The sequence below is a fragment of the Trachurus japonicus genome, chromosome 22, assembly GCF_045865225.1.
Source record: "Trachurus japonicus isolate A0001 chromosome 22, Traja_1.0".
Classification (NCBI taxonomy): Eukaryota; Metazoa; Chordata; class Actinopteri; order Carangiformes; family Carangidae; genus Trachurus; species Trachurus japonicus.
The window spans coordinates 22,506,019-22,530,984 of NC_140928.1; the positions used below are offsets into that span (position 1 = coordinate 22,506,019).

The following is a 24,966-nucleotide window of genomic DNA, read 5'->3' on the forward strand; positions in this document are numbered from 1 at the left end:
AAGAACACCCACGTATATTTTAAGGAGGTAATATAATAGTTTATATTTATAAATAAGGGAGGGCTCTGGAGCCTGCATGTGCTTACATTGTAGGCTATAGGCTATTTGTACAGAATGTTAAATTACTATTTAAAAACATAGATAAGCTTGGTTTTATTGGCTTTAAACGGTACTACCCAGAATAATAACATCCTAAATCGGGCCAACAATTATTACAGACAAGAGGACTGAAAATAGGCTGTAACAACTCTGACACAGAGATCTGAACTCTGTTTCTTTCTCTTTTTTTTTCATTATTTAGATTTTGCTGAACTATATTTTCTTTGGGTGATTTATAGATAAATATTTGTAGCTTTTGTCAATATTAAGCCTTGTTTAGCGTAAATCATGTGTTTGGACTAGTTCCGATGAGAACACAAGGGGGATAAATAGCCAAACAGTAACAGGAGGAAATTAAATGCATGTCTCACTAGTGTTTGTAAATTTTAGATTTAAATGTCAACAGTCTACGTTGGAGGTGTCAGCTTTTGTTGACACTGTGGTGAAACTGCAACGATATTCGAGTTTAATATCATGGCAGCAGGATGCGGTTTTACGCGCGCAGTTGTGTACATTTTGGTTTGGTGACCCGGAGTGACCGCTCGCCGTCTCCCTGCGCACAGGTCGTGGCTCTCGGTGATGTTCCCGACGGGACTCTGGTCACGGTGATGGCCGGGAACGACGAGAACTACTCGGCCGAGCTGAGGAATGCCTCCGCCGTGATGAAGAACCAGGTGGCCCGCTTCAACGATCTGCGCTTCGTGGGCAGGAGCGGACGAGGTGAGCCGAAACTCTCTGCCACTTTCTCACCGCATACACACACACACACACCCTTTTACGCGCACGCGCAAGCCAGCGCGCACAACCACACACACACACACACACACACACACACACACACACACACACACACACACACACACACACACACACACACACACACACACACACACACACACACACAGAATAACTGAGATAATCTGTAATATCATTTACAGCAACATTTGGAAACACTCTTGTATTAGGCCTAATAATAATTATGGATCATATTTCTGAGTCTAACTGACAATTGCCAGCGGATTATTATTTTTTTTAGTGAATGTGAATTATTGTTAAATGTCCAGGTGACCAGAAATGTTGCGCAGACGCACACATAGGAAACGAGTATCCATGATGTTCCTTAAAATATAGCTTTTAAATGATTTTTCTGTCAGCTTTGGCCTGGGCCCTGCTACATATTATAAAGACAAAAACCGCAAGTGTGGAATCATTTAGGTGCCGGGACGGCGAGTGCCCACACTCTGCCAACTGACGTCCATGAGTGTCATCCGAAACATCTGGCCTGCGTCACTGCGATGTGACTAAAGTCTAACTTTCCTAATCTAAGGAAATAAGCCTACAAATAATTATCCATGTGATGTGAATCTGTGGGCTGGTTTAAAAAAAAAAAAAAAAAAAAAAAAAAACACGTTATACAATTTGTGCCCCGGGGGCAAATCTGTCAAAAACAATCCGCGCCACCATAGTGCACGCGGACTAAACCCACTAGATTTTCACGAGGTGTTACGTTTAATTGCCCTAAATAAAAACATGACATAGCTTTGGGCCTGTTTGCAGGATGCTGTGGTTAATGCATATAGGCCTGCTGCGGCGTATTAGCAGCCTATTGAGGAAAATCAAAACATCTAAATTTTCAGAGCAACATAACCAAATATCCTGAACTGAAAATAAATGAAATCACCTGATTGATCATAAACATGTTCATCTGAAACACACATTTCTATCAATCCTCTCTGAGCCTTTCTCGGCCTTTTTCTTCCTTCCCTTTAATAAATAAACCGATTTGATGAATGGAAAAATAGGTTCAGTCTTCAAATTAAAAAACGCGGCCCACCTTTCATTTCTGCAGTCAATTACCCCACCCGAGGATTCCTCGTCTTTTTTTTTCTTTTCTTCCCACGCAGTCTCTTTTTAACAAGAGATGCCTTTCTCTGAGCTGCTGGGGACGAGCACCGGACCGCTGCTTGACGCAGCCTCCCCCTCCCTCCTCTCCCCTCCCTCCCCTCCCCTCCCCTCCACGGACTTTGATGCAGATGGGAGCAAGATCCTGTCTTGTTGAACAATAAACTATTGCTGTAAGCCCTTTCGAATAATCTGGAACACATTCTCTCAATAATCTAAATCATACCCACAGTCCAGGCCATCAAAAGAGGTGGTCTCCGGCCTCCTTTCTTTCCTCTTTTTTTTCTTTTTTTTTAATCAAAGGCTGGAGCGGGACAAAAGCCGGTGATGATTTGAGCTTGAACAAAGTGAGGTATTGTTGCAAACAAAAGGATGAAAAAAAAATGTTTTACAGATAATTCGAAAGGGCTTTTTCATAGAGTGAAATCTAGTCCATAAATGTGACGGACATGTCGCTGTGCTGCAGGAAAGAGCTTCACTCTGACCATCACCGTCTTCACCGGACCGCCGCAGGTGGCCACCTACCACCGCGCCATCAAGGTCACCGTGGACGGACCCCGGGAACCGCGCAGTGAGTATAGACGCTCGCACGCAGACACGCACGTAAACACATACATCCACACCAACACGCTCTCTGTTTCACACACCAACACTACTTTTGTTTTTTGCAAAGACGCATTGTGGTGTGATGTGAGCCACTTCGAGCAGCAGCTACTCCTGGTTGTGAAAGCGGGGGCGTCAGTATCTCGACATGCTAAAACAACTGCGCTGCCGGAGTAGTCTGATATGAGTGTGCGTGCCATGAATTCGTCACATTGTGGAGGCACAAATCTGTTCGCGGGGTCATGTGCAAAAATACGGTTTGCACAAGATTTATTTTGAGGTTAAGGCTCGGTTTTGGGGTTGAGATTAGAATTAAGACTAGATGGAGACTGGGGTTAGGCCTGCAGTGGTTATGGTAAGCCTCTAGAGATTAAATGGAGGAGAGTATATTGTACTCACAAGCACAGCAGTGTAGTGTGTGTGTGTGTGTGTGTGTGTGTGTGTGTGTGTGTGTGTGTGTGTGTGTGTGTGTAGCATGGGCACAGAGACGGCCCTAGTCAGAGGAAATTGTAAAGCACATTAAGGCATAACCCAAGACCACTAAGAGGAGCTGAGTGAGTCTCCAAGCCACAGGTGGCTCAGCTCAGTGAGTTCTCCTCCTCCTCCTCCTCCTCCTCCTCCTCTACCTTCCCCAGTGCTGGCCAGAGGGGTCCTACCTGCCCGACCACATAAGTGGCTGGCTGATTTAACACACTGCAGACTCTGCCTCTGTTAGGCCTGGCAGCAGGAGGCTCTCATGCTGAAGCCGAGAGCGCCACCGTCCAGCCGCAGCTCCATTCTCATGTGGTTTCTACGGCTGCTGGTGTGAGGGACGGTGGTGATGGTGATGGTGAGCAGCGTTGCTCTGATGAGTCAGTCGCTGAGGACTGCACACATGCATGATTTTTTTTTTTTTTTGCGAGCGCAAGGTGGGATAGACGAGATGGATAGGGTTTCATGAGCTACCTGGTGTTTATAATGTTGCTAGAGAGCAGGGTCTTAGATAGAGGGGAGCTGCTGGTGGAGGGGGGACATAAGGGACGGGGAGGATTTAAGCCCAGTCAAAACAGTCCACAGCAGGGAAAGAGAGAGTGGTAGCAAGGGGGAAAACGTTGGCAGAGAGGGGGCCGAGGGGCACACAGAAAGGGGTTCAAGCCCCCCGCCCTGCTCCTGCCAGGCTATTTGCAGAGGTATAAAAGAGAACAGTGACTGCAAAGGAGGGAGGGACAAGATAATAATACAACACTGTGTGTCTGTGTGTGTGGATAGTTTCAATTTGATTGTTCTTTGCTTTAAGAGAAAGAAGAAAAAAAGAGTGAGAACTGTACGCCTGTGCATAAATGCACGCTCATGTGCATCTGCAAGTGTCTCGGCTGGAAATAACTGTGTACGTTATTAAGATTGTCTCCCGTCTGTCTGTCAACATGTTACAGCTTCAGCTGAGGCGTCAGAGTGGCCGTGCTACTTTTACACCGGCGCTGGGTGCTATAAAGTGACACGGTTTAATATAGGGCAGGAGGAATTTAGGGCTCCATTAAACTCTATTGCACAGAGCTGAGAGAGAATTCATAGAATGACAGAAAATAAACTTCTGAATATGATTTCAGTAGAGTCTGATTCGGATCAACATCCATTTAATGTTCAAATGGCAGAAAACACAGGGACAAAGCTTCTCTGGGATACAAATGATAGTTACTCTGCTGTGAAAACTTCTCCAAACCAGGAAATTCAACCAGCTAATTCTGATTAATTTGATTAAGCATTTAGAAACATGACATATTTATGTTGTTGATTAAATTGGTTTGACTGAGCTGTCAGATTTGAGACTGAGATTACTTTTCAGGCCAAATGAGTGTTTTGAAGAATTAAAAATAGAAATCACTGGAGATATAAGTCTACTTGAGATGAGATAAAGGACCTGTAAGGCACATTCTGAGAGTATAATACTAGTCATGACACAGCACAGTCAAAGCACAGGAACACACACAACCATTCAGACATTATTAGGACCATAAAAATAATCAGATTCTTCTCTAACCACAAGGCACCACATTATAGCAGTTGTAGATTTGGAGCCAGAGCAGAGAGGCGCTGTAGCCAACGCATAAAACTAACTGCATTTTTTCATTAGCAATCTCATCCTCGGAGACAGTTATATCCCAAAACAGCTTTGATCCCCTCCTATTCTTCATTATACAATACCACACAATGCTGCCTGTACATCTCAGCTTTAGCATTCATAGAGTGCAGACAGCCTGAAGCCAGACTTGGCTGTGCTGCGTTCACCTGTCCACAGGCTGGCAGGCTGCGGGGCCGGTCTGCACCGGGCTTTACAGGCTGTTTGTGCAGGGCCTGCATTTGCATGGCTGCCAGCCGAGCAGCGGCGGGAGCTGGCACCGACGGGGGAGGAGGTTTTTATTAATGTTTACTGATCCAGTCAGGAGAACCTGATGGACAGGACTGCAGCAGTAGCTTGCCTTCGGCGATGTAACAAGGAACACTGTGCTTTCTGAAAACACCTGAGATGTACGGAAGATATAGATGAGCAAGCACATGCACACCGATGTATTTTTAAGTGACTCACTCACACACACACACAGACACACAAATGGGCATAACACAGACGGCATTCTGTCCCTGAACAGAAAGTAGGCTAAATGTTCAGCTAAGTATTTTTGTCCTGCTAGCTTCTGATTTCCTCATCACACATCCGGCATTCGTCACCATACCCCCTCAACCCCCCACCCCCACCACCGCTCTGTCTCTCATTCTTCATTATTAAACTTCTGTCAAGGCCAAACTGGAAACACAACTGTTGCAACTGTTAATGAAAACGCTCCCTCCACATCTGTCTGAGCAGAAGCCGTAACAACATGCTAGATCTAACAGCAAGTGAACACACGCTGAGTTAGAAATGCAGAGGGGGAAAAAAAAGAAGAGAGAGAGCAGATGACTTAAGTGTCAAGACCCTCCCTGTTTGTTGCCGGTATCAGATGCCTCTGCAACTCTGCTCACACACTTGATGCACCCTGCAGGGCTAGTCTCAATTAATCCCACAACTTTATTTTTGGTGCCCTTCTCACTCTCTCACTTATAAATGACATCAGCTGCAGCCTATTTACCCACGAGGGAGGGGCTGTTAGTATTTCTGTATCTCTTGACCTGAGACAAATCAGTCCCCAGGAAAGAAAAGATGAACTCATCGCAGGTCAGACGGATTGAAGATGGGTCGGAAATATTTTCAGCTTGTGAAATACTGTTCAGAAATAATACATCCAGCATGGGGGTAGGGGTGGGGAGGAAGGTGGAGCCTGAGGAAATGGTTACTATGTTGGTATTTGAATGTGTGAACATGTTAAAAAAAAAAAGACATAACAACAACAAAAAAACATTTCCACGGAATGACTCTGTGTAAAAATGTGTTTTAAAAAAAGGCCACTGCAGATCTGCAGAGATATGAAGATGAAAAAAAACATGAAGACAAAATAAAATTTGGGCAAGAATGATTTTGAAATTGAAGTGAGAAACTTAGTTTGTGGTTATGTGCATGTACATTCAGACAGGCCTGACACACTTTCCCACCCATGGGCCCAGGCATCCACCAAAATCACACAAGTGCTGTCGTGTTTTGTTGCCTCTATTTGCTCGGCTGGGTGTGTTCACACTGCTTTAGGAGGAGAATGGCAGGCGTGGAGGTGAGGTGGGGGGGGGGGTCACAGTGATGGGGGTGGTTGTTGGAGTTGGCGGGTTGATTCTATTTGCATTTGGCACACAGACTGTACAAAGTATGCAAATAGACAAACAATGACATTTGCTGTGTTATTTTTCCTGTGATATTGCAGTCTCTCTGTAAAGTAAACAAAAAGATAGCATGCACGTTGTTGTGTGTATATTTGCGTGTGTGGGTGCTCGGCTCATGCACCTGCCAGGTGCATCCATCTCTAAGTCGGCCCCATGGGCCACGCCCATGCTCCACAAATCACATGAAAGGCTCACCCTCGGTGCGAATTGCTCTTCTCAAAGGCAACTTTGATGTTTGAAAATGGAGATGGGTGTCTTTGAAAGAAAGGCCTACAGGTGTATCAGTGCCAGGGGAGGGGAAGAACAGTGGCATGTCTGACGCTGGGTGCTTTCCTGACTGCTAATGGCTCACCATGACTCCCAGATGTATAACCTGGAGACATGGAGGCCTACGCACATAATCACACACAGACACACAAACTGTGGCTCGCCTCAACAATCAAACTCATGACCACCTACTTCATGATTTAGTAGAGAAGACAGTTGCCTCAGTACCACTCAGACAGATGAGAACAGATAAAGGGGAGATTTTATGTCCTCTCCACAGAAATGACAGTCTTCGGCGTCTGCAGCGACTGGAGGCTGCCGACTGTGGCGTTTCTCCTCCCTGGGGGTCGCTCCAGCCGCGTCACACTTGGCTGCAGTGATTAGAAGTAGAGCAAATATTGGTCAACTGATAAATCCACTGGAATGCAGCAGTGCAAAAATGAATAGGACTGGATTGATTTCAGCGAGGAACTCGTGTGTCGGGACAAAACATTCGCCACATTCTGAGGTCTGAGACTTGTGATTGGTGGCGGGTGAGGACAGTCTCCTCCAGTAGTGATGCCGGATGTCTGCGCATAACAGCCCCACACACACACACACACACACACACACACTCTATGGTTGACTATTTTGTGAGAGATTTGTAAGTCTTTTTATGGGAGATATGAGTGATCGCAGGGCTGTTGTTGTCAGAGTCATTAACGTGTGATAGCACAGACATGAAAGCATCTGTAATATAATCAAATTTTGTTGTGGGAGGTAAATAAAGGACTGAGATGGAGGCTCTCTGACCACTGTTACCACCTTAACCACATCTAGAAGCTTTGAGGCCAACTTCCTTCGAGAGCCCCCCCAACATGCACAGCTGTTGGTAATCCTGCTTAGGCTTTTTTACTTAAGCTTCTCTGTGAAAGCAGATGCAATTAGACTAAATACCTCAACTAAACTGAGATATAAACAAAGAAAATATAGCCATTAGTCTAATACGGGCACTTTTTCTATTTTCTTGCTGCCTCTGTTTGCTCTGCGGCGTGTCGCTGCAGCGCCACTGCACAAGTTTCTGTTAAAAAACAGGAAAAAAGAAGAACTTTGTCTAACATTTTTGAAAAAATGCAGTGTCGTCTCCTCGGGGCCAGTTGACTTTTAGAAGCAGACGCACAATAGCCTCGGGGTGAAATGCCCCCTCTTTTTCCACTCAGACAAAAATTTCCACCCTATATTTGCTGACGCCAAATAGAACAGCGGGACACAGTAGGAATTACGAAAATTATTTACAGACGCCCCAGACAGTGCTTTTAATTCACTCTGATGATGCAAGTAGAAAACATTTTCTGAGAATCAACTGAGAGGCTCGGCCGACGCTACTACCCCGCTCTCTCCTGCTCCTATTCCACCTACTGCCCCCCCCCTCCCACTCCCCTCTAAACTCACCAGCCAAGCGTCTTTCCTGTTTACCTACCTATGAAGGGAAGTAAAATGCCCACTCTGTATGTGCTCACTCTTCCTTATTTACACTGACCCATACAGGAGGGAGCCATTACGACCTTTCAGCCGTAATTCAATAAAAGTTCCGATCTGCATTTAGAAAAATAAATGGCCCATGAGTGGAGGAATATTTTCTCCCCCGCTGCATTATGACAATAAACCGTTTTCTGTGTTAGGGCAGTGGGGACAGGGAGGAGTGGGGAAGGGGAGGGGCAGGGGGAGGGGGAGGGGGGCAATTTGTGGGAAGAAGGCACCTGCTGGTTACTGGAAAAGACTCTGCGTACCACCACCCTGTGGTTTCGATATTTATTTCTTCAGACCTTAATGGTTAGAAACAGTGAGCAAATAATAGGTGTAGCAAGATCTTTCTTTCGGTTCCAGAAGCAGAGAAGGTTGTAATCCTGTGGGTAAACACGGAGGAAAGCCTTGGCTCTTCAAAATAAGCTGCAAACATCACAGAGAAGCAGAGGTCAATCTTTACAACCCTTCCACATTACTGCAGCGCTCCACTAACGGCGTGATAACTTAAGAGAAAGCACTGATGGTAAAATATTTGCTTGTCTACACAGTGGAAATTTCACACATCTCAAATTTCACACATTTATTTTGACCACCCTGGAATATCAATTGTCATTCTGTGGAACTGCGCGGGTGCATGTTTAGGGGCAAATGTGTGCTTGTTGCACATTATTGTGAGTGAGCTAGTATGCACAGAGGTGTGAACGCAAAGACGTTTGACACATCTGCTGGCGTCGCATTGATGTATGTGACAGCGGCGGCTTGCTTTCCTTTCCCACAGTCTTGTGAGGCCCCCACCTTTCCCCCAGCATCTCGCTGCTTAGAACAACCTGATTACCACACACACATACACACACACAGAACAAGATGCACAACAACCCCATTCAACATTAGAGCTAAAATAACACACTCAAAACAGCTTATTGCTCTAATATGATCTGTCACCGCAGCCAAATAGGCCTTCTGTGCTCGACAAGGCCAAAGCAGCGGCAGCAGCAGCAGCAGCACTGGGAAATCTACAAAGTCTGCAGGCAAGCCGCCAAAAACGCCTGAAAACAGCCCCGCTCGTATCACCCCCAACATGCCTCAACTCCCGAGTTACACAGTTACACACACGCGCACGCACACACACAGAGTATAGAAATGGTGGGACAAAAGAGAGATGATTGCTGTGAACATGCTACGGGCCTTGATGTATTGTTAGAGAATCCGGGTGCATTGGGCCTCATTTTGGCACCCCTTCCCTCGCCCTGCCTGCCTCAACCTGCCTGGCTGTAGGGCTGCCCTTGTGTGGCACTGCTTCTGTTGCACACACACACACGCAAATAGCTTTATCCCCTTATCAGAAAAGGAAGGCTGTGCTCTTTGCTCAAACAGTCTCATGTAGCAACTTCCGCTGTGAGCAGCTTGTTTTCAGGCCTGCGAGGGGGATTTTCACACTGCTGATGTCCCCAGAGAGAGGCTGATGCATGTGCCTGAGGGACCAGATGATCCCGCAGCTGTTGCCACAGAGGGTGGACTACAGATAAAGTGTGCCAAAACTTTTGGTGACCTGCTCCTGAAAGCTTAGGGAATAATATTTCCATTAAAAAAAACCAAAAAAAACCCCAACTCTGCCACTGTATTCATTGCAGCCGTATTGATGAATAACACTTTAACTCACAACTATGTTTATGTCCAAACAGCTTGTTCATCTAATCCATGGTTATGATATAGTCGTAAAAACTGAATGCATTCATACTGAAAGTATTATGAGAGTGTTATGTAAATGAGTGTAAACTAGTGCAATGCCTGTGCGGCAAGCATCGACTCACGAAGGCCCAGACGAGACAGCCACAATCATCAGCCAAGGGTAAAACCCACATCCTTCAGGGTCAGCCTCAAAACAAGAACTTTGATTTGCCCCACTCACTGTAAATACCCAACTGTGTGATTGGTGGCAACGGGAATCGTGGCGCCCAAACGCGCGTGCTGTTAGGGATGCCTTCTGAGCCATGCTGTGACGCAAGTAATAGATTGAAAAGGGAAGTGTATAAGAACGTGGTGGAAAGAATCAGGGTGGGAACGAAAACACAGGGGGGTTCAGGTCCGCTAGAGAGGAGGAAGAGGAAGACAGGTGTACAAGGCTTTTGCTCAACAGATGTTGAAACGTCCCCAGTGTCTGTTGAGGTTAAACGGAAGTTTGCATGTAGGCAAGTAGGCCTCGCTGCAACATATGTTCAACTGCCGCTCCACATCACGCTGCTTTTTTATGAGGATGCCACTCCTGAGTTCACAACTTTGCAACACGACTTTCAGTACATGAACACACGCGGCATTGGGCTTCCCTCGGCTAAAGGGAGAGCTACAGTATATGCATTTTCAGTTGTGGTTACTGAAGTAAAGCGGCGTAGCAAAACAAAACAAAAAAAGATAAATATTTCAATCAGCTGCCATTTTGTAGCCCTTAGATATTGGAATCAGAAATGCTTCTTACACTACCCAGACATTTGCAAGTAATCCTATACCATACTAACAGACCTTTACAATCCAGACATAGTTTTCAGTGTTAGGTGTGATACATGCTCTCCAAATCAATTCTAGTCTCTTATCAGGGGCCTATCAAGTCCATTTATACGTCAAATACAAATATTTACACTTCAAATATATTCAGAGCAGACTTGGGTTCAGGCCAAAGCACGTATTGCCCTTTGCCATCCAGATAGAGTTTCACTTTGCCCCTGAAAAAGCACCCAGCCCTTCACTAAAAAGAGCTTGTGTCTAATGTGTCTCCCTTTGGACGCGAACATATGTTTCTTTCTTTCAATGGAGACGGAGACAAACCGACAGAGAACGAGAGGAAAAAGTGCGGGATGAAGAGAGGAAGCGGGTGATCATAGAGCTGCGGCGTCCCTGTTTAAGGCCCGGCTGTCACCCTACTGAGCAAACACCGTCTGTGTGTTGACCTGATACTGGCTTTTGTAGGTGGAAGGCTGGGCAAGGCTCAGTGTAGTTTGCCATTTATGTGGTCTGGTCTGGACTGCAATCTCATCTCGGGTGGGGGGGGGACTTGACACTTTTCAAATCATTTACACTTGAACCCATTTTCATACGCCTAAAAGAATTGGGGCAAAGGAGCAAAGCAACATTTCAAGTTATTCTGCAGCAGAGATAGAACATTATCAGGAAATACACACACACACACACACACACACTTGCAGAAAACAAAGCGGGGCTGAGAACGGCACACCCATTTCTTCAAAACACAGCCATCGCCTCTCACTACATCGTTAATACCAGACATTTTATATCAAGCATTTTATTCGTTCTTCATAGACCTCCATAATGCTTTCAGATGATGCGACCGCTACTCTGAGAGGAGGCTAGTAAATCTACAACCTTTAGCATCCATTTCGGGTCTGGGTGCGTATTGAGCGCTGCTGTTTAGGCCTCATGTGTGCATTGGCCCCCATCTCCCAGCTCTATCTTGTGGTTATGATATCATAGAGAGAAAAACAAGGGCATTCTTTCCTAAGTGCACCCTGACACATTAAATATTAATCCGACCACAGAAACCCCTCTGAAAAAAGGGGCTGGTGTGTGCAGCGCTTGCACCCCTCTGGCCCCTGGCCCTGCAGAGTAGATACAAGTCAAATGTTGGCGGTCAGAGCAGAAACGCTGTGGCTACCGTCGGGGTCAACTGGCCAAAGAGAGCGTATTAACACCGGGGTTAACAGGAGGATGCACGTTCTCTCTTCCAGCCTCTGACTGTGATGATTTAGAGACAGTCATTAAAACTTTTCAACAGTGAGTAAGTGTTAACGCCTCAACTCAAACTCACGCCAATATACAAGTAAACAGGATTTTATTATCTTTTTCACACAGATGCAAAATTAAAAGAAAAAAAAAGTTGACTTTTTATAGCTACAGTTAAAAATGAGATGAAATGAGATAAAGGAGGAAAAGTTTTCAGCTGCCTCTCAGTTGATTAGTGGTGTAAACGGTGACTGTGGTCTCTGGGTAAATGAGCTCCAAACCTCGTTCTAATGAAGCCTCTGCTCCCCTAAAAAAAAAAAAAATCCCCTTTTCACAGCCCACTAAACCCCCTGCTGGACGCTATGAACAGTGTGTCGCCAAATGTAATGTGTCCTTGCCAGCTGGAATTGGGCCACAGGATCCACTGCTAGGCTCAAGTGTATGAGTGTATGAGTGTGTGTGTGTGTTTGTGGGCAGTTGAATGATCACTTTCATCCCTAAAGAGCCAGCCAATTCATCTTAGACTACCACTGGCCACAGAAAAACTGACCAATTATCTTTTTTTTTCCTGCCTGTCTGTCTTTTTTTCCAACCAGAGAGCAGTGGGATGTATCATTTCCCTGACCTCAGCCGTTTGAGGTGGTGTAAATCTCTTAATAACTACACAAGGACACATATAGGGGCTATATTTGGAGGGCTGCTTCCCCTGGCCGCCCCTGCTCTGGCTTGGAACAGACAGTAGCCGCAGTGTCTATGTGGCTGATGGAGACTGGACCTGGCACTGTGTGTGTCGTGTGTGTGTGTGTGTGTGCGAGAGAGTTAAATCACTGGCCTTCATTCCTTCCATCACAGTTTAAAGAGAAGGCAGACTGGCCGCCACGCATGTGAGCGTGAATAAAAAAGATATTACCGAGTGTGTGTGAGGGGGTGTGTGTCCGCCGCCCAGGACATGTTCCTGAGTAACAGCACGGAGCAAACCGGCGGGCCGGCGGGTGGAATCATACGCGCAGCCGTGCACACACAGACACACTCTGGCGTCCCACATCCTACTGCTGGGGAAAACAAACAGCTGGAGAGCAGCAACAGAACTGCTGTCTCTGCTCAGACATATTAGTCATGACTGACTCTCTTTCTCTTTCTCACACAAGTAAAGTGCAACGTAACAGTTGATCAGTGTGTGTGTGTGTGTGTGTGTGTATGTGAGGGAAAAAAAAAACGTATTCAGTGCTGCATTTTGACGTTGGACAGCAAGGAGATTGATTTCAGAGCCTGCTTCTGGTCAGACATTGTCTCAGCGCCTGTATGTATCTGCATGCATGTGCATTATAGGGGAGGGGAGGGGGGCATCAAAGCTAGATATTAATATGTAGTTCGTAGAGAGAGGCTGGAGGGGAGGTGGTGGTGGTGGTGGTGGTGGTGGTGGGCACCAACAAATGGACAGAGCGGTAAACGAGAGGAAACTTTACCCATGGGTCAGCCTCTGAGGGAAGATATATTGCCCATGGGTCAGTGGAGAGAAAGGACGGGCAAAATCCATATTGGTCCGTCTGCCTTGCCCCCTTTATATAGTGATAAAATATTCAAATCCAGCCATTACTTCACATTAGGCCACTCTGTAGAGATGCCAGGGAGAAAACCACAGAATGTATACATGCTGGTTCACACACACACAGTTTTGGTGCATTGATAGTTACATTAAAATCTCTTCCTCCCATTAGAGACAAAGCCCTCATCCGCACTCACGTCTGACATTTAAGGTGTGTTTGCATGTGTGTGCGGGTGAACATGTGTATTTGTACATGTATAAGCATACATGTGTCTACATAAAAGGCATGATCAGAGGGAGGGGGGGGGGGGGGGTTCTTGCCAGTTCCCTGAAGGGGACATCAAAGTGATAAGGGCTCTAAGTGTGTCGGTTAGTTCTCTGAGTCTGGACAAAAGAGATGCAGCACATCTGCTTCAGTCGGTTAATTCTCACCTCCTGCACACAAACTGTACACCAACACACACACACATACACATACACACCTACACGACTTCTTGCAATCTTTCGCTTTCTGTCTGTTCTGTTCAAGACTGATGACTACATGGTTTGGTAGCCTTGTCTGGGTGTTTCCTTCTGACTAAGTGCTCTGTCAGTCAGACCTGAATGTGTGTGTGGGTGTGTGTGTGTGTGAGTGAGAGGAGGCAGATAGACTCACCAATTATTGTTTTTTTTAAGCGAGATAACATCACTTCTCTTCATCAGTTCACAGAAATGTCAAATGTAACAACTTATAGTTTATTATTTCTCAGAGTGTAGGTTCGGCCGGAAAACAACATTCCTCAAGCAATTATTTTCAACCACTTACACTGTCGTTATCTGTGGATGACACAGCAGCAGGTGCAGCTTGGGTAACACTTAGTGTCTCGCCAATGTACTTCAAGGTCTGCTGCCATTCTAATAATATTTTTGTATTTGGAAGCTGAAAAACATGGTGACAGTGTTTCTGTTTCTCTTTCCTATTATATATTTACTCCTGTGTGAATGTGTGTGAATCAAAAATGGAGCATATTGATGGTTTTCACAGTTCAAGTCAATTTCAAATGGATTACAGTTAAGACAGGCAACGAGAGGTTGTTTTCGCCAGGATGTGTTAAACTGCCTGGCTCAGTTTGTTAATTTCAGGAGAAGTCTTCCAAAAGAATTCTTCTTGTTGTTTTTGCTGTTTTTTTTATAACTTTGGAAACATAAAAAAAGTGCCATTTGTGCCATTTTCCTGGTTGTGTAGGTGGTCAACTGGCAAGTCCTTGATTTCTCTCTTACCCGTACTCCACATGTCGCTTGTTTCAGGGCACAGAGTGAAGATGGAAGACACCCAGAAGATGCAGTTCTCGGACAGGCTGTCAGAGATCGAGCGCTACCAGCGATCTATGCGAATAGGCCAAGTGAACAATAATCCCCGCCCCATCCACCAAACCCACCTCAGCACCACACAAGGTGAGGAGCACTGATCCACACAACTGCAGCCAACATCCCTGCAATCACCACACACACACACACACACACACACACACACACACACACACACCGTAAATACAACTCATATTAATTGCCAGCACTTAAAAATAAATACCTACTTTAACAAAAGAAACATGTTTAGTTTTATTGGGCAGTGGTAAGTAATCTGTACTACAAATCTGTTACACATCAACACAGCACATACCATTTTCCCAGCGTTACACCGAGCCAAGTGCCCTTCATGTGTGTTTCCTTCACGGGGGGACTCTGAGTTCTGTTCCACTAATCTGCGAGCTGTTATATGTATTGGCCGTTTGAGGGGAAGCTCATGTCCGCTCTGTCCCTGGATGCCCTGCCCTGGTGGGTCCAGGCCCCACAGAGTGCAGGGTTGAGTCTATGGCCAGGTGGCACGGCGGGCGCTGCCAGCCCAGCTTGGCCTGGGTGCTGAGGCTGGCCTCTGCACACCACACACTACAGCCTCAGGAATGTAGCAGCCGCCCGCTACCTTGGCAATCACGTCACTCTCAGACTGAGACTCAGACTGAGGTGGTGCGATGGAAGAGGGGTGGAGGGGGGGTGGGGGGGTTGTTTCAAGCATATGTGTGTGCTGTGGACATCTGCGTGGGTGATGGTTTGGAGTGAGGATGAGTGTTCACTCTCCATCATATGTCAGAGCCGTTTTTAACAGGATGCCATGACTGGGAGCCTGCAGACTAAACACACACACATACACGCACCTAGGCCTGCGCTTACACACACACACACGTCACACACACACACACACACAGACAATGCTTTCCTCACACGCCCACTCTCCGGTTCTCATGCTAGCTAATGAACCTCATTACCTTTGTATCAGCATGTTGCTGTGTACAGGAGGACTTGTTTGGGAGCACTGGGCCATGTGTGGGTGGAAGTCTATCAGTGTGTATCACAGTCATCCACTAGTGTTTGGCCTTGTGCTTAGCTTAGCCAGCGCTGAGTCACCAGTATGGGTCCTATCTAACAGCTGACTGTGGAGAACACAGGGTCTTTTGCCCCCCCCCCCCCCCCCCCCACCATGTCCTTACTTACTGTTGACGTTGATTTGGTTCCCTTGCACAGCCTGTGCCGAACAGAAAACATGTCGGCCATTTTAGAAACACCATCGACGGGTTACGCTGAAAATAAACAGTGCGGAGCTTCAACACAATACAGCCACTGTGATGATAATTTTCTGATGGTTTAGAGTTTGGCATGAGCCCTGTACGTTGTCTGCCAATAAAAAGCCCCCTGCAGCTAAGCTTTTACTGGGAGCTTTAGGTTTCTGAGGGCTGACTTGAAAACGGGGGGTGTGGGGGTGTGGGGTGAGGAGGGGGGGTTTGCTCCAGTCGGCGAGGAGAGGTGTACAGACTTGGTCCAGACAGCAGACGAAGAGCAGCTCTTTGCTCTGCTCTCGTCTGCCTCGCACAGGATTAGGGCAGGAATTAGAGCGTCATGGGCTTGTCAGGCTTCAAAGCGCTGCAATGTTGCAACTCACACATGTACAGTGTATGCGCTGTGGGCAGACACAACATATTAACATCAGTTGGAACTGTCAGCGGCTGCAAAGGCCTTGAGCTTCACGTTACAGCTGCCAGAGACTGGAGGCCGTCTATAAGAAGTGTGTGTGCGAGTGAGACAGAGGAGGGGAAGGGCTGTAAAAACCACACACCTTAATCTGTGGTATTACCATCATGACGGCATACCGCAGGGCAAGAGTGGTAAAATAATTAAATAACAGAGCAGAGGGCCCTTCCCACCTCGTCTATCTGTTGGAGTGTCTGAGCGGCAGACTGGGGATCTATGTCGGCTCGCAAATCGCACTCCTGTACGTGAAGGAATCGCGCACAGACAACAACACTACAGTACTACAAGCAAAGCCCAAACAAAAATAGACTTTGTTGTAATAAGTCCCATTCAGAGACACAGCGAGATGTTTACATATCAACAGTACACACGTCTCTGCTTCTGGCAGCCGTGCCAGACACTGGTGTATTTTGCAGATACTTTAAATCCCGGGGCCTGTTTGTTTGGGAATGGCTGGGTAATAGATCGGCCCATCAACACGTTATAATTAAGTGGATTCCCGTCTTGCTGTTACAAAAGATGTTTTCCATTATCCAGTGCTGGGACCTTGCATTTCCCCTTGAAGACGACCAAATGAGAAAATACAGTGTCATCTCCTCCTAAAGCCGCCTTGCTTCATTTTGTTTGTCTGAGCCATGAAACACTGTCTCAGTTTCGTTGTCAACAAGACAGGTCTTAAGACATCTGCTCAACGCTACCCTGGATTCTTAAATCACACACACACACACAGAGATGATTGCAACACAGGCACATTGAAAACACAAAACATACACACACACAGACAAAATTCCGTGCTAGCGCTGCAAGTTCTCCCTTAGTGGCCCAGACAGACAGGGTAATTAAGAGCTCATTACAGTACATGCAGTGACAGGATTCCTGCACGCTGGCAGACGCTGCATTTGCTGCTTGTTTTTGTTCTTCAGTGGCCACAGGTAAGCCTGCTAGACATGTGGAATGATTCTCAGCGAGGGCAGAGGGAGTGTGTGTGTGGTTGAGAATGCGTGGTTCGACTAGTGCAGTCAAGCAAATCTGACACTGAGACAATCAAGTACTAAATTGTTATTCTGGTTTTCAAAACCTCAAGTGAGGTACATGTGTATACTATATGTGTCTGTGGGTGGCAGCTTTTTCCCTTGCTCTCGTACAACACACAGTTCATCCACTTACATCTAACCGTGCCGTTGCTCTATTGAATCTACACACGGTTCTTTCCAACCAAGAAAAGCAGGCAGCCGATAGAAACATTGATTTCCCTCAAAGTGTAAAGCAGAAAACAGATTCCAGTTTTACCTTGTTCCATTTTAAATGCAGACAAAACTCAACAAGCCCCTGGCACAGCCTCTAACAGACAGCCGAGACGAAAGCGGCTCTTTTAACTTAAATGTGTTTTAACAGTGAGAGAGAGAGGGGGAAAGAGAAATACAGCAGCAATTTAATCATCCAAAAAGAAAGTCCTGGCACTTTTGAGGTGGTATCATTTAACATGTTATTTGTTCCAACACCTGTGTGTTCCTCTCTGAAGATGAATATCAGATACTAGCATAATGTTCCGCCATCAAGTCAAGTGCTCAATGCTTTGATGAGGGCCCAAGTGTGTGTGTGTGTGTGTGTGTGTGTGTGTGTGTCTTTGTGAATGTGCACATGTGCCTGTCTGTCTGAATGTATGATCCGTGTGGCAGTGTTATTAGAAATGTCAGTAGAATCTTGCAGAAATAATAAATTACCCACATCATTTTCAGGTTTAAGTGCTCACCATCTATCTTGCAAATGTCTGTTTAAAATAGAGCAGACATTTTCCTCTATTAATGACACCAACACAAATGTTGGTACCTCTGGCTTCCTCCTGCACAACTGGCACACATCTGCTGCAGCTGTGCCCCTCTTGTTCAGTATGTTCAGGCTGTGGCCTCTGGACTGGACTTTAACGTGAGAAAGTCCTGTTTGATGGAGGACCAGGCCAATGCGGCCGAGCCCCTCCTGCCTCGTCCACAGCGACCACACTGTTTACTCCACATAAACAAGCTGGCCGGCCCCCCAGGTTCGAGGCAGCGCTCCGCTACTGCCGCTCACACTAATTCACACATCCAGGATGACATGATCAGCCAATTAGAAGCAAGAGCGAGACAGGAAATTAGCACCGTCAGGTAGCTGTGGTGTGGACTTTTGAGTATAGTCGTCACGCTAGTTGGGTTTCATGCTGATTTCTGCCAAACCCAAGCAGGAAGCTGGCCCTCGGAGGCCAATACAACCAAATCGAGCAGGAATCTGGACCAGTCCTTTAGACACTCTGTTTTACTTCTTCACTCCACTATTTACATAATATGTCAATGGCTGCCACAGAGTTTATTTGTTATGGTGCCTGAAAGCTTCACTTGTGGTTACTCTCTTTTTGTGACCCTGAGATGAATAATTCAAACTGAAAATGTTTCTGTTCTCCAACAAAAAAAAAGAATCTTTTTGAAGCCGCCTCCATGGTGGAAAAAAAAGGGGGAAAAAAAGAGAAGTGAGAGCAAGTTGTTTTTTACCAGACTCAACTGTTTGTGTAAGTTATAATTTCACATCAGAGTCAGGCCGAGTTTTACATTTCAGCAATTACAGAAACTACATGTGTGCCATGAACAGTCTCTATTGAGTCTGGAGTGAGGGGAAGGGTGGGAGGACGACAAGCTCTCAAAGAGAACATAGGATTTTTCAGCCCATGTGTTTGTTTTTGCTCACGTTATAAGTGAGGGCTCAAAAGACATATCAAATGTCCCACATAGCTGAGCCAAGGCCGTGTTCCTCCCCTCTCTAACACGCTCTCTTTCTCTCCCCTTCCTTTGCTGGCGTCTTTCTCTTTCTCTCTTGCTTGCTCTCTCACATTCTCTCCCCGTTGCGACGCCTAAGGCCTAAGCGGCGCAGGAAGCCAGCACAAGGACCGGCATTCACTGTGTCTCAATGACACGCTTCATTACGGCGGGCGCATTACATGTCTCAGAGGCGTTGCTGGATCCGGAGTCACGAGGATGGACTCCATTTTGGCTCAAACATCTTTCTCAGCCATCCCTTTCATCTACACATGCACTTTAAAAAGCAGTGCGTGTGTTTATTTGTGTCCTCCCCAAAACTGCACTGGCACCACCCCAAAGCTACTTATTAGTGACGCAGTCGCCACTTCTTCCCATCTCAGCCCCTTCCTTCCCCACTCCTCAGCTCCACCCAGGGGGTTGGTCCTCTTATTAACAGGGGTAATCTGTGCCTCTGGTATTGACGTTGTCTGCTGGCCAATCAAAATATTTGAAGGAAATGTTTATTTTCTTGAGCGAATCGTACCAGCTGCTTGCAAGCCTTTCTGAATAAGGCCATTTATGTGTAAGAATTTGCCATTGTGAGGCACAGTGCAGGACCTCTCGTTGACTGAGTGCTGATTTGGGCCTTTGCAAAGGAAGTGGAGGAGCTCCAGGGGAAGCAAAGATGTTACACATGCTGAGACCAGTTCGGCTATAGGTGAACAGCCCAGCAACCCCGCCCCACCCCCTGCTTCTGGCATCCTTCTCCATCCTAATTGCCACTACAGGAGGTTAGGAGTTTACTATATTGCGGTATCTCAACAGCGGAAGCCGGAGAAACACATGGTTGGCCGCTGCCGTCATTACATGCAGAAAGAATGTGGTTATATACTGTTCAGGTTTCAGTATTTACGATGAAAATATTTCTGTACATGTGAGGGAAAAAGAACTGCGATAGAAATATGCAACGGTGTACAAGACATGTAGCGAGACTCCTCGTGTCCACAGAGCTCCGTGCGAGTTGTCTTGTAACAACTGCTCCATCTCAGACCCAGAGCAAACAGCCTCTGTTTGTGTCAGGCCTCCTGCGGTGTGGCCACTGAGTGTGAAGCAGGGTCCCACGCGTTGGGCCAGTAGGTCCTTGACCCTCCTTCACTTCCTGACAGCTTGGCTGGACAGGCTAGTGAGTGTCCTGCCCTTCACAGCTCTCCGCTGCCTCTCCGGTGTCTCGCCTGAAAGACCCAAAAATATCTCCCATGCACCCATCAAGCATGTTTTTCTAAGCCTGGTCTCACTCTGGTGAGAAAACCACCCCTCCTCTTCCCAGTCTTCGGTGCTCAGTCAGCAGAGGCCAACCTGTGACAGGAAGACACATCTCCAAACCGCCAGATGTCAAGACAGTTTTGACAAGTCTGTCATGGAGGGGTTTTTGGAAGCGTCTTAAAATTTCTATGGAACAGGCGGCGACTTCTTCACCCACACATTTAGCTGCCTTTCACGAGAATCTGCATTCCGGCACAAACTGACTTCTGTATCATAAAGTTTAGATCCTTGTGCTCACCTACTCTTCATATTTTGTGTTACAACAGCCCTGTGGCAGGATCAAATGGACACCCCCGCTCTGAAGACATGCAAGGTGGAGGAGGACCTGAGACCATGGCCAGGTGAGACACTTCAAGGGCCTTCTGAACTTTTCTGTGCCGTAGTACTCTGTGTAACCTCTCATAAAGGTCAGCTCCTGACCTGACGCCTAACTGATACCAAGGCGTTGTCATTGTGTTCATGGGAAAATGGTTTCTAAGGGTGTTTGTTTATTTTTAATATTAATTAATGATGCAGCTAACAACAAGCTCATTACTAAGCTAAGGCACTGCCAACTTCACACCTTTCAAACAATCTTCATCTTTAAGCACGTCTCAGTACAAACTGAAGATATCCAAACATTTTAATTAATATGCTGACAGCCCTTGTACTTAAAACTACTGAAGTGGGGAAGCTGGAAAGGCAGGCGTATCTCAGGGTGTGCCATTCTTTGTAACAGTTTTGGAGTCTGTTTCGTTTTGCCTGTGGGGCTGTATGACATCCCAGAACTCTTCTTCTTCTTCTTCTCCTTCTTGCCCTTGCATTCTTAGTGATTTGGATCTTTGCTGCTGTCTAACAGCCCCCACAGTCTCCTATCCGTCCCCTACCCAGAAACCACTACCAACCACACCAGACACGCTGAGTCATCCACTCACACTGTGATGAGGACAGACATTAAGACACACACAAGAAAGCAAGAAAGAAAGAAAGAACTCAGATCTGGCTTGCTGATCTTTTTTCATCAGATAGAGAGTAAAGTTTCAGCTCTTTTCTACAATTTGTCCTGAGTAGTGAGTCAGGCCTTTTCTAGCCCGAGATCCACAACAGCATAATATGTTCATGATGGTGTGAGTGACAATAACAGTTAAAATGGGGCTTGAGATCTTAAAGCTTAAACTTGGAATTGCACAGAGAAAATGCGGCAGCATTATGGAATAAAACACAATGAACGATATTTGTATTCATATCCTTCTATCCTCACAAAGACAATAACATGCTCTATGGGCAGCAAAACACATCACATCGGCAGCTTTACGAGAGAGTATACCACATCTCGCAGACAGGGATTTACTTAACAAACTTATTAATCATGTCACCTAGTTTGTTGATGCATTAGGAAAATCTCAGGTTTTTTGTAATCACAAACCTCCTTTGGCCTTGCTTGTATTGCACGTCACAAGTTGGAGACATGCAAAATCCTCTGCGCTCACATGGTGAAGTAGTGCTGAACATGGATGAGGCTTTGGGGCTGTTGACCACGGTGTCACAGTACAGAGGTGATTATCATTTGCATACGACATGATGTTCCGGCCCCATAGCCTTGGTGCTTAAATAAACACCTGGAGATCATTTGTGTTCATTTGGGTCTCTTGTTCTTTGGCCTGTGCAGCAGTGGCTCTGCCCTCACATTATGCTGCCCTGTCATCATCACCCTGTTATCAACAGTAACAGCTCATCCTCATGGCATCCCATGACATCCGTTCAAACCACCCAAACCAGTCAGTAAATCAAACAGACGCTCTTCCCCTCTGACAAGGGTTATAAAAAATCCATACTGCAGCACAGCAGAGTCTGCTTGGGGAGGATGTGAGGGAGATGATTAGAAAACAACCTCGCTGCACAGCACAGTGTGTCTTTACATGTAGCTGGATGAGGCTGAAGCGTTTGCTCTCCTTTTCCTTTCCTCCACTTATTTGCCTGAGACACCATTCCCTGGGCGCTGGCCGTCACAGTTTGCATCAAGCCTGAGTAAACATTTCACAGGTGAGCGCCTGGATTTGCATCTCTCCATTGCCAGCCACCACATGCGGACACACACGCATATACACACATTGCGCCGAGCGCAATTACACACAGACGTGGCCGCCTCAAACTTGCCCTTATGTTAACAACCAAAATCAGTTTCTCCCATAAGCAAATGAGGCAAACCTCACGTCATATCTGGGTTACACGCTTGACTGTGGACTAGTGGACTTCTTGAGCTAAGCAAAAAGGAGGAGGAGGACTCCACCCTTGGTGCCGCAGAATTAAGTGTGTGGCGCTAGGCTTCAGAGCTAGAGGAGAAAAGAGAAAGGGAGAGCGCTGGAACACTATGTTCTCTATAAAAACCCTGATTCCCAGCTACCCGCTTCATAGACTGGGAACATCACAGACGGCAGACTGTGCCAGCTAGCCCTCTGGGGTCCATCCCCTCTCCTGTCCCTGCAATTTAGCCAACACGTTTCAGATGAGCCTAATGGAGATCATGTGTGGTTTTAGGCCGCAGAGGTTACAGGCAGCTACTACTAGGCTCAGTTAGGAAGACCCTCTCTGCCAAAGATACACCACTCTCACCACAGCCACAACAGTGAAGCCTGTACTTATACTGGGTGGGGGAGGGTGGGGATGCAGTAAGGTATGCAACATGGTTAAGAGGGAGAAAAAGCAGACTGCAAAACTTTGCTTCTCAATTACAGAGCAGTTTGTTTAGCCCTCTCCTCCAGAGGGAGCTACTGTACTGTAAAGAGTATAGTGGTAGCAGCCTTCCCTCTGGCTCACAGCCAATAGGTTGGTACTGCACAAGCCCATTAAGGTGTTGTGATAAGTGTCCAGTCCAGTTTCCGCTGACAGAACACAGGAGTCGATCCCCACCGCAGTTTAGCCAACACGTTTCCACCGACTCCAATTAAATGGAGATCATGAGCGGGGTGGGCCGCAGCAGTCAGAGACATCAAGTGCCCACGCCACAAATCCCCTCCCCAGCTTCACCCTGAAGCCTAAATTTAGCACAGACAGAGAGAGGTGAAGGGGAAGGGACAGAGAGAGAGAGAGAAAGAGAGAGAGAGAGAGAGAGAGAGAGAGCAAAGGCTTTTTGGGAGTCCGGTAGGAATTAGTGGGCCGACTCCACTTCACCCGAATCAACAGCAGCTGAAGACTGGATTTTCCTCGCGTGAAATCAGATATGGAGCCTGACTCCAGTGCTTGGTAGTCTCTGGAAAAAGAAACAGCCCCCCCACCACCACCAAACTCCCTCATCCCAAAAGAAGAGGAAATTCAACTGTATAAGTGTGTTGTTGAAAAAAAAAGAGAGAGAGAGAGTCTTGCAGGGGCCATGGAAATTGCAAAGGAACAGATTTTTTTTGTAGCTGAAAATGGACCCGGTTCTCCAGACATAGGGAAAAGACATTTGAACAAGACTGTGGCACGCAAGTTTGGCATTCTCCCCCCTCAGGGCTGTGGCGTGCAACCGCTTGCTATTTCACAAATACAAGCTCTCTTTTCTCTGCCATCCAAATCCACATTTTACACTTGCAGTCATGTGGGCACATCGGACCCATGAAAGCCACATGCGGACAAACAAATAACCATGGACAGAGAGGTGTGTGTGTGGGTGCAAGACTGTGTGTGTGTGGCAGGTGAGGATGGAGCATACCGCATGCTGACACCGGGTACGAGCACGGTATGAGGAAGTCTCACTAGTCGCTGAGTACAAGCAGAATCAGGGCGTTTACAGTTGGAGAATATTTCAGCCTGGCCTTTAGCCACCTTTATCTTCTTCCAAAATATCTGAGTGTCACGAGCGCAAAGACTCAACATGCTGAACAAGTCAGCCAAGACTCCTACCTGATGCATTATAATGCAAAGTCTGTGGAGGAGCCAGCATGTGAGAAATCAACAGGGAGGGTAAATACAATAGAGGTTTACTGTACTGTACATGGCCCATGTGGCTTAAAACTGATACGACCTCGTACTAATTCCAACCCACGCTGTTTAAAGTATATGCAGCAGAAACATAATAAATGACAGTCCCTCCATCACAGTCCAAACTTAAATACTACAGCAGGTGGCAGCAGGCAGTGTTCAGAAGTCCTACATGACTGCAGGACTGTGAACGTGTTCACATCCGACGCTCAGGATGTAAGATCAGCCAGTAATACTCTTCGGCTAAGTGAGCGGGGCAATATGGTGTTTGACTTAGGGAACGAAGTTGGTGACAGTAGCGGTCCCAAATCTCAGAAGCAAACTGCCAAGTCAAACCTTCGAGCAATATTTCTATTTCCCTTTTGTCAGCTGAATAAATTAGAGAGTGTGCGGTGAAACTGAAGTCCAAACAGCTGGGTCCAACTGTACTCTTTTACC

The 24,966-nt window shown here is 46.5% G+C and overlaps 1 protein-coding gene across 3 annotated transcripts in view; it reads left to right on the forward strand.

The window, feature by feature from the left end:
• The window catches only part of runx3 (RUNX family transcription factor 3), a 46,651-nt gene that overhangs the window by 19,455 nt on the left and 2,230 nt on the right, over positions 1–24,966 (forward strand). For 2 of the 3 annotated variants that reach the window (XM_085768472.1, XM_085768473.1), the window contains 4 exons: positions 663–819; positions 2,468–2,572; positions 14,723–14,869; positions 20,856–20,930. In XM_085768472.1, coding sequence (XP_085624598.1) covers positions 663–819; positions 2,468–2,572; positions 14,723–14,869; positions 20,856–20,930 — 484 coding nt within the window. The remainder of the gene's footprint in view (positions 1–662; positions 820–2,467; positions 2,573–14,722; positions 14,870–20,855; positions 20,931–24,966) is intronic. The other variant, XM_085768474.1, reaches the window with a different exon arrangement.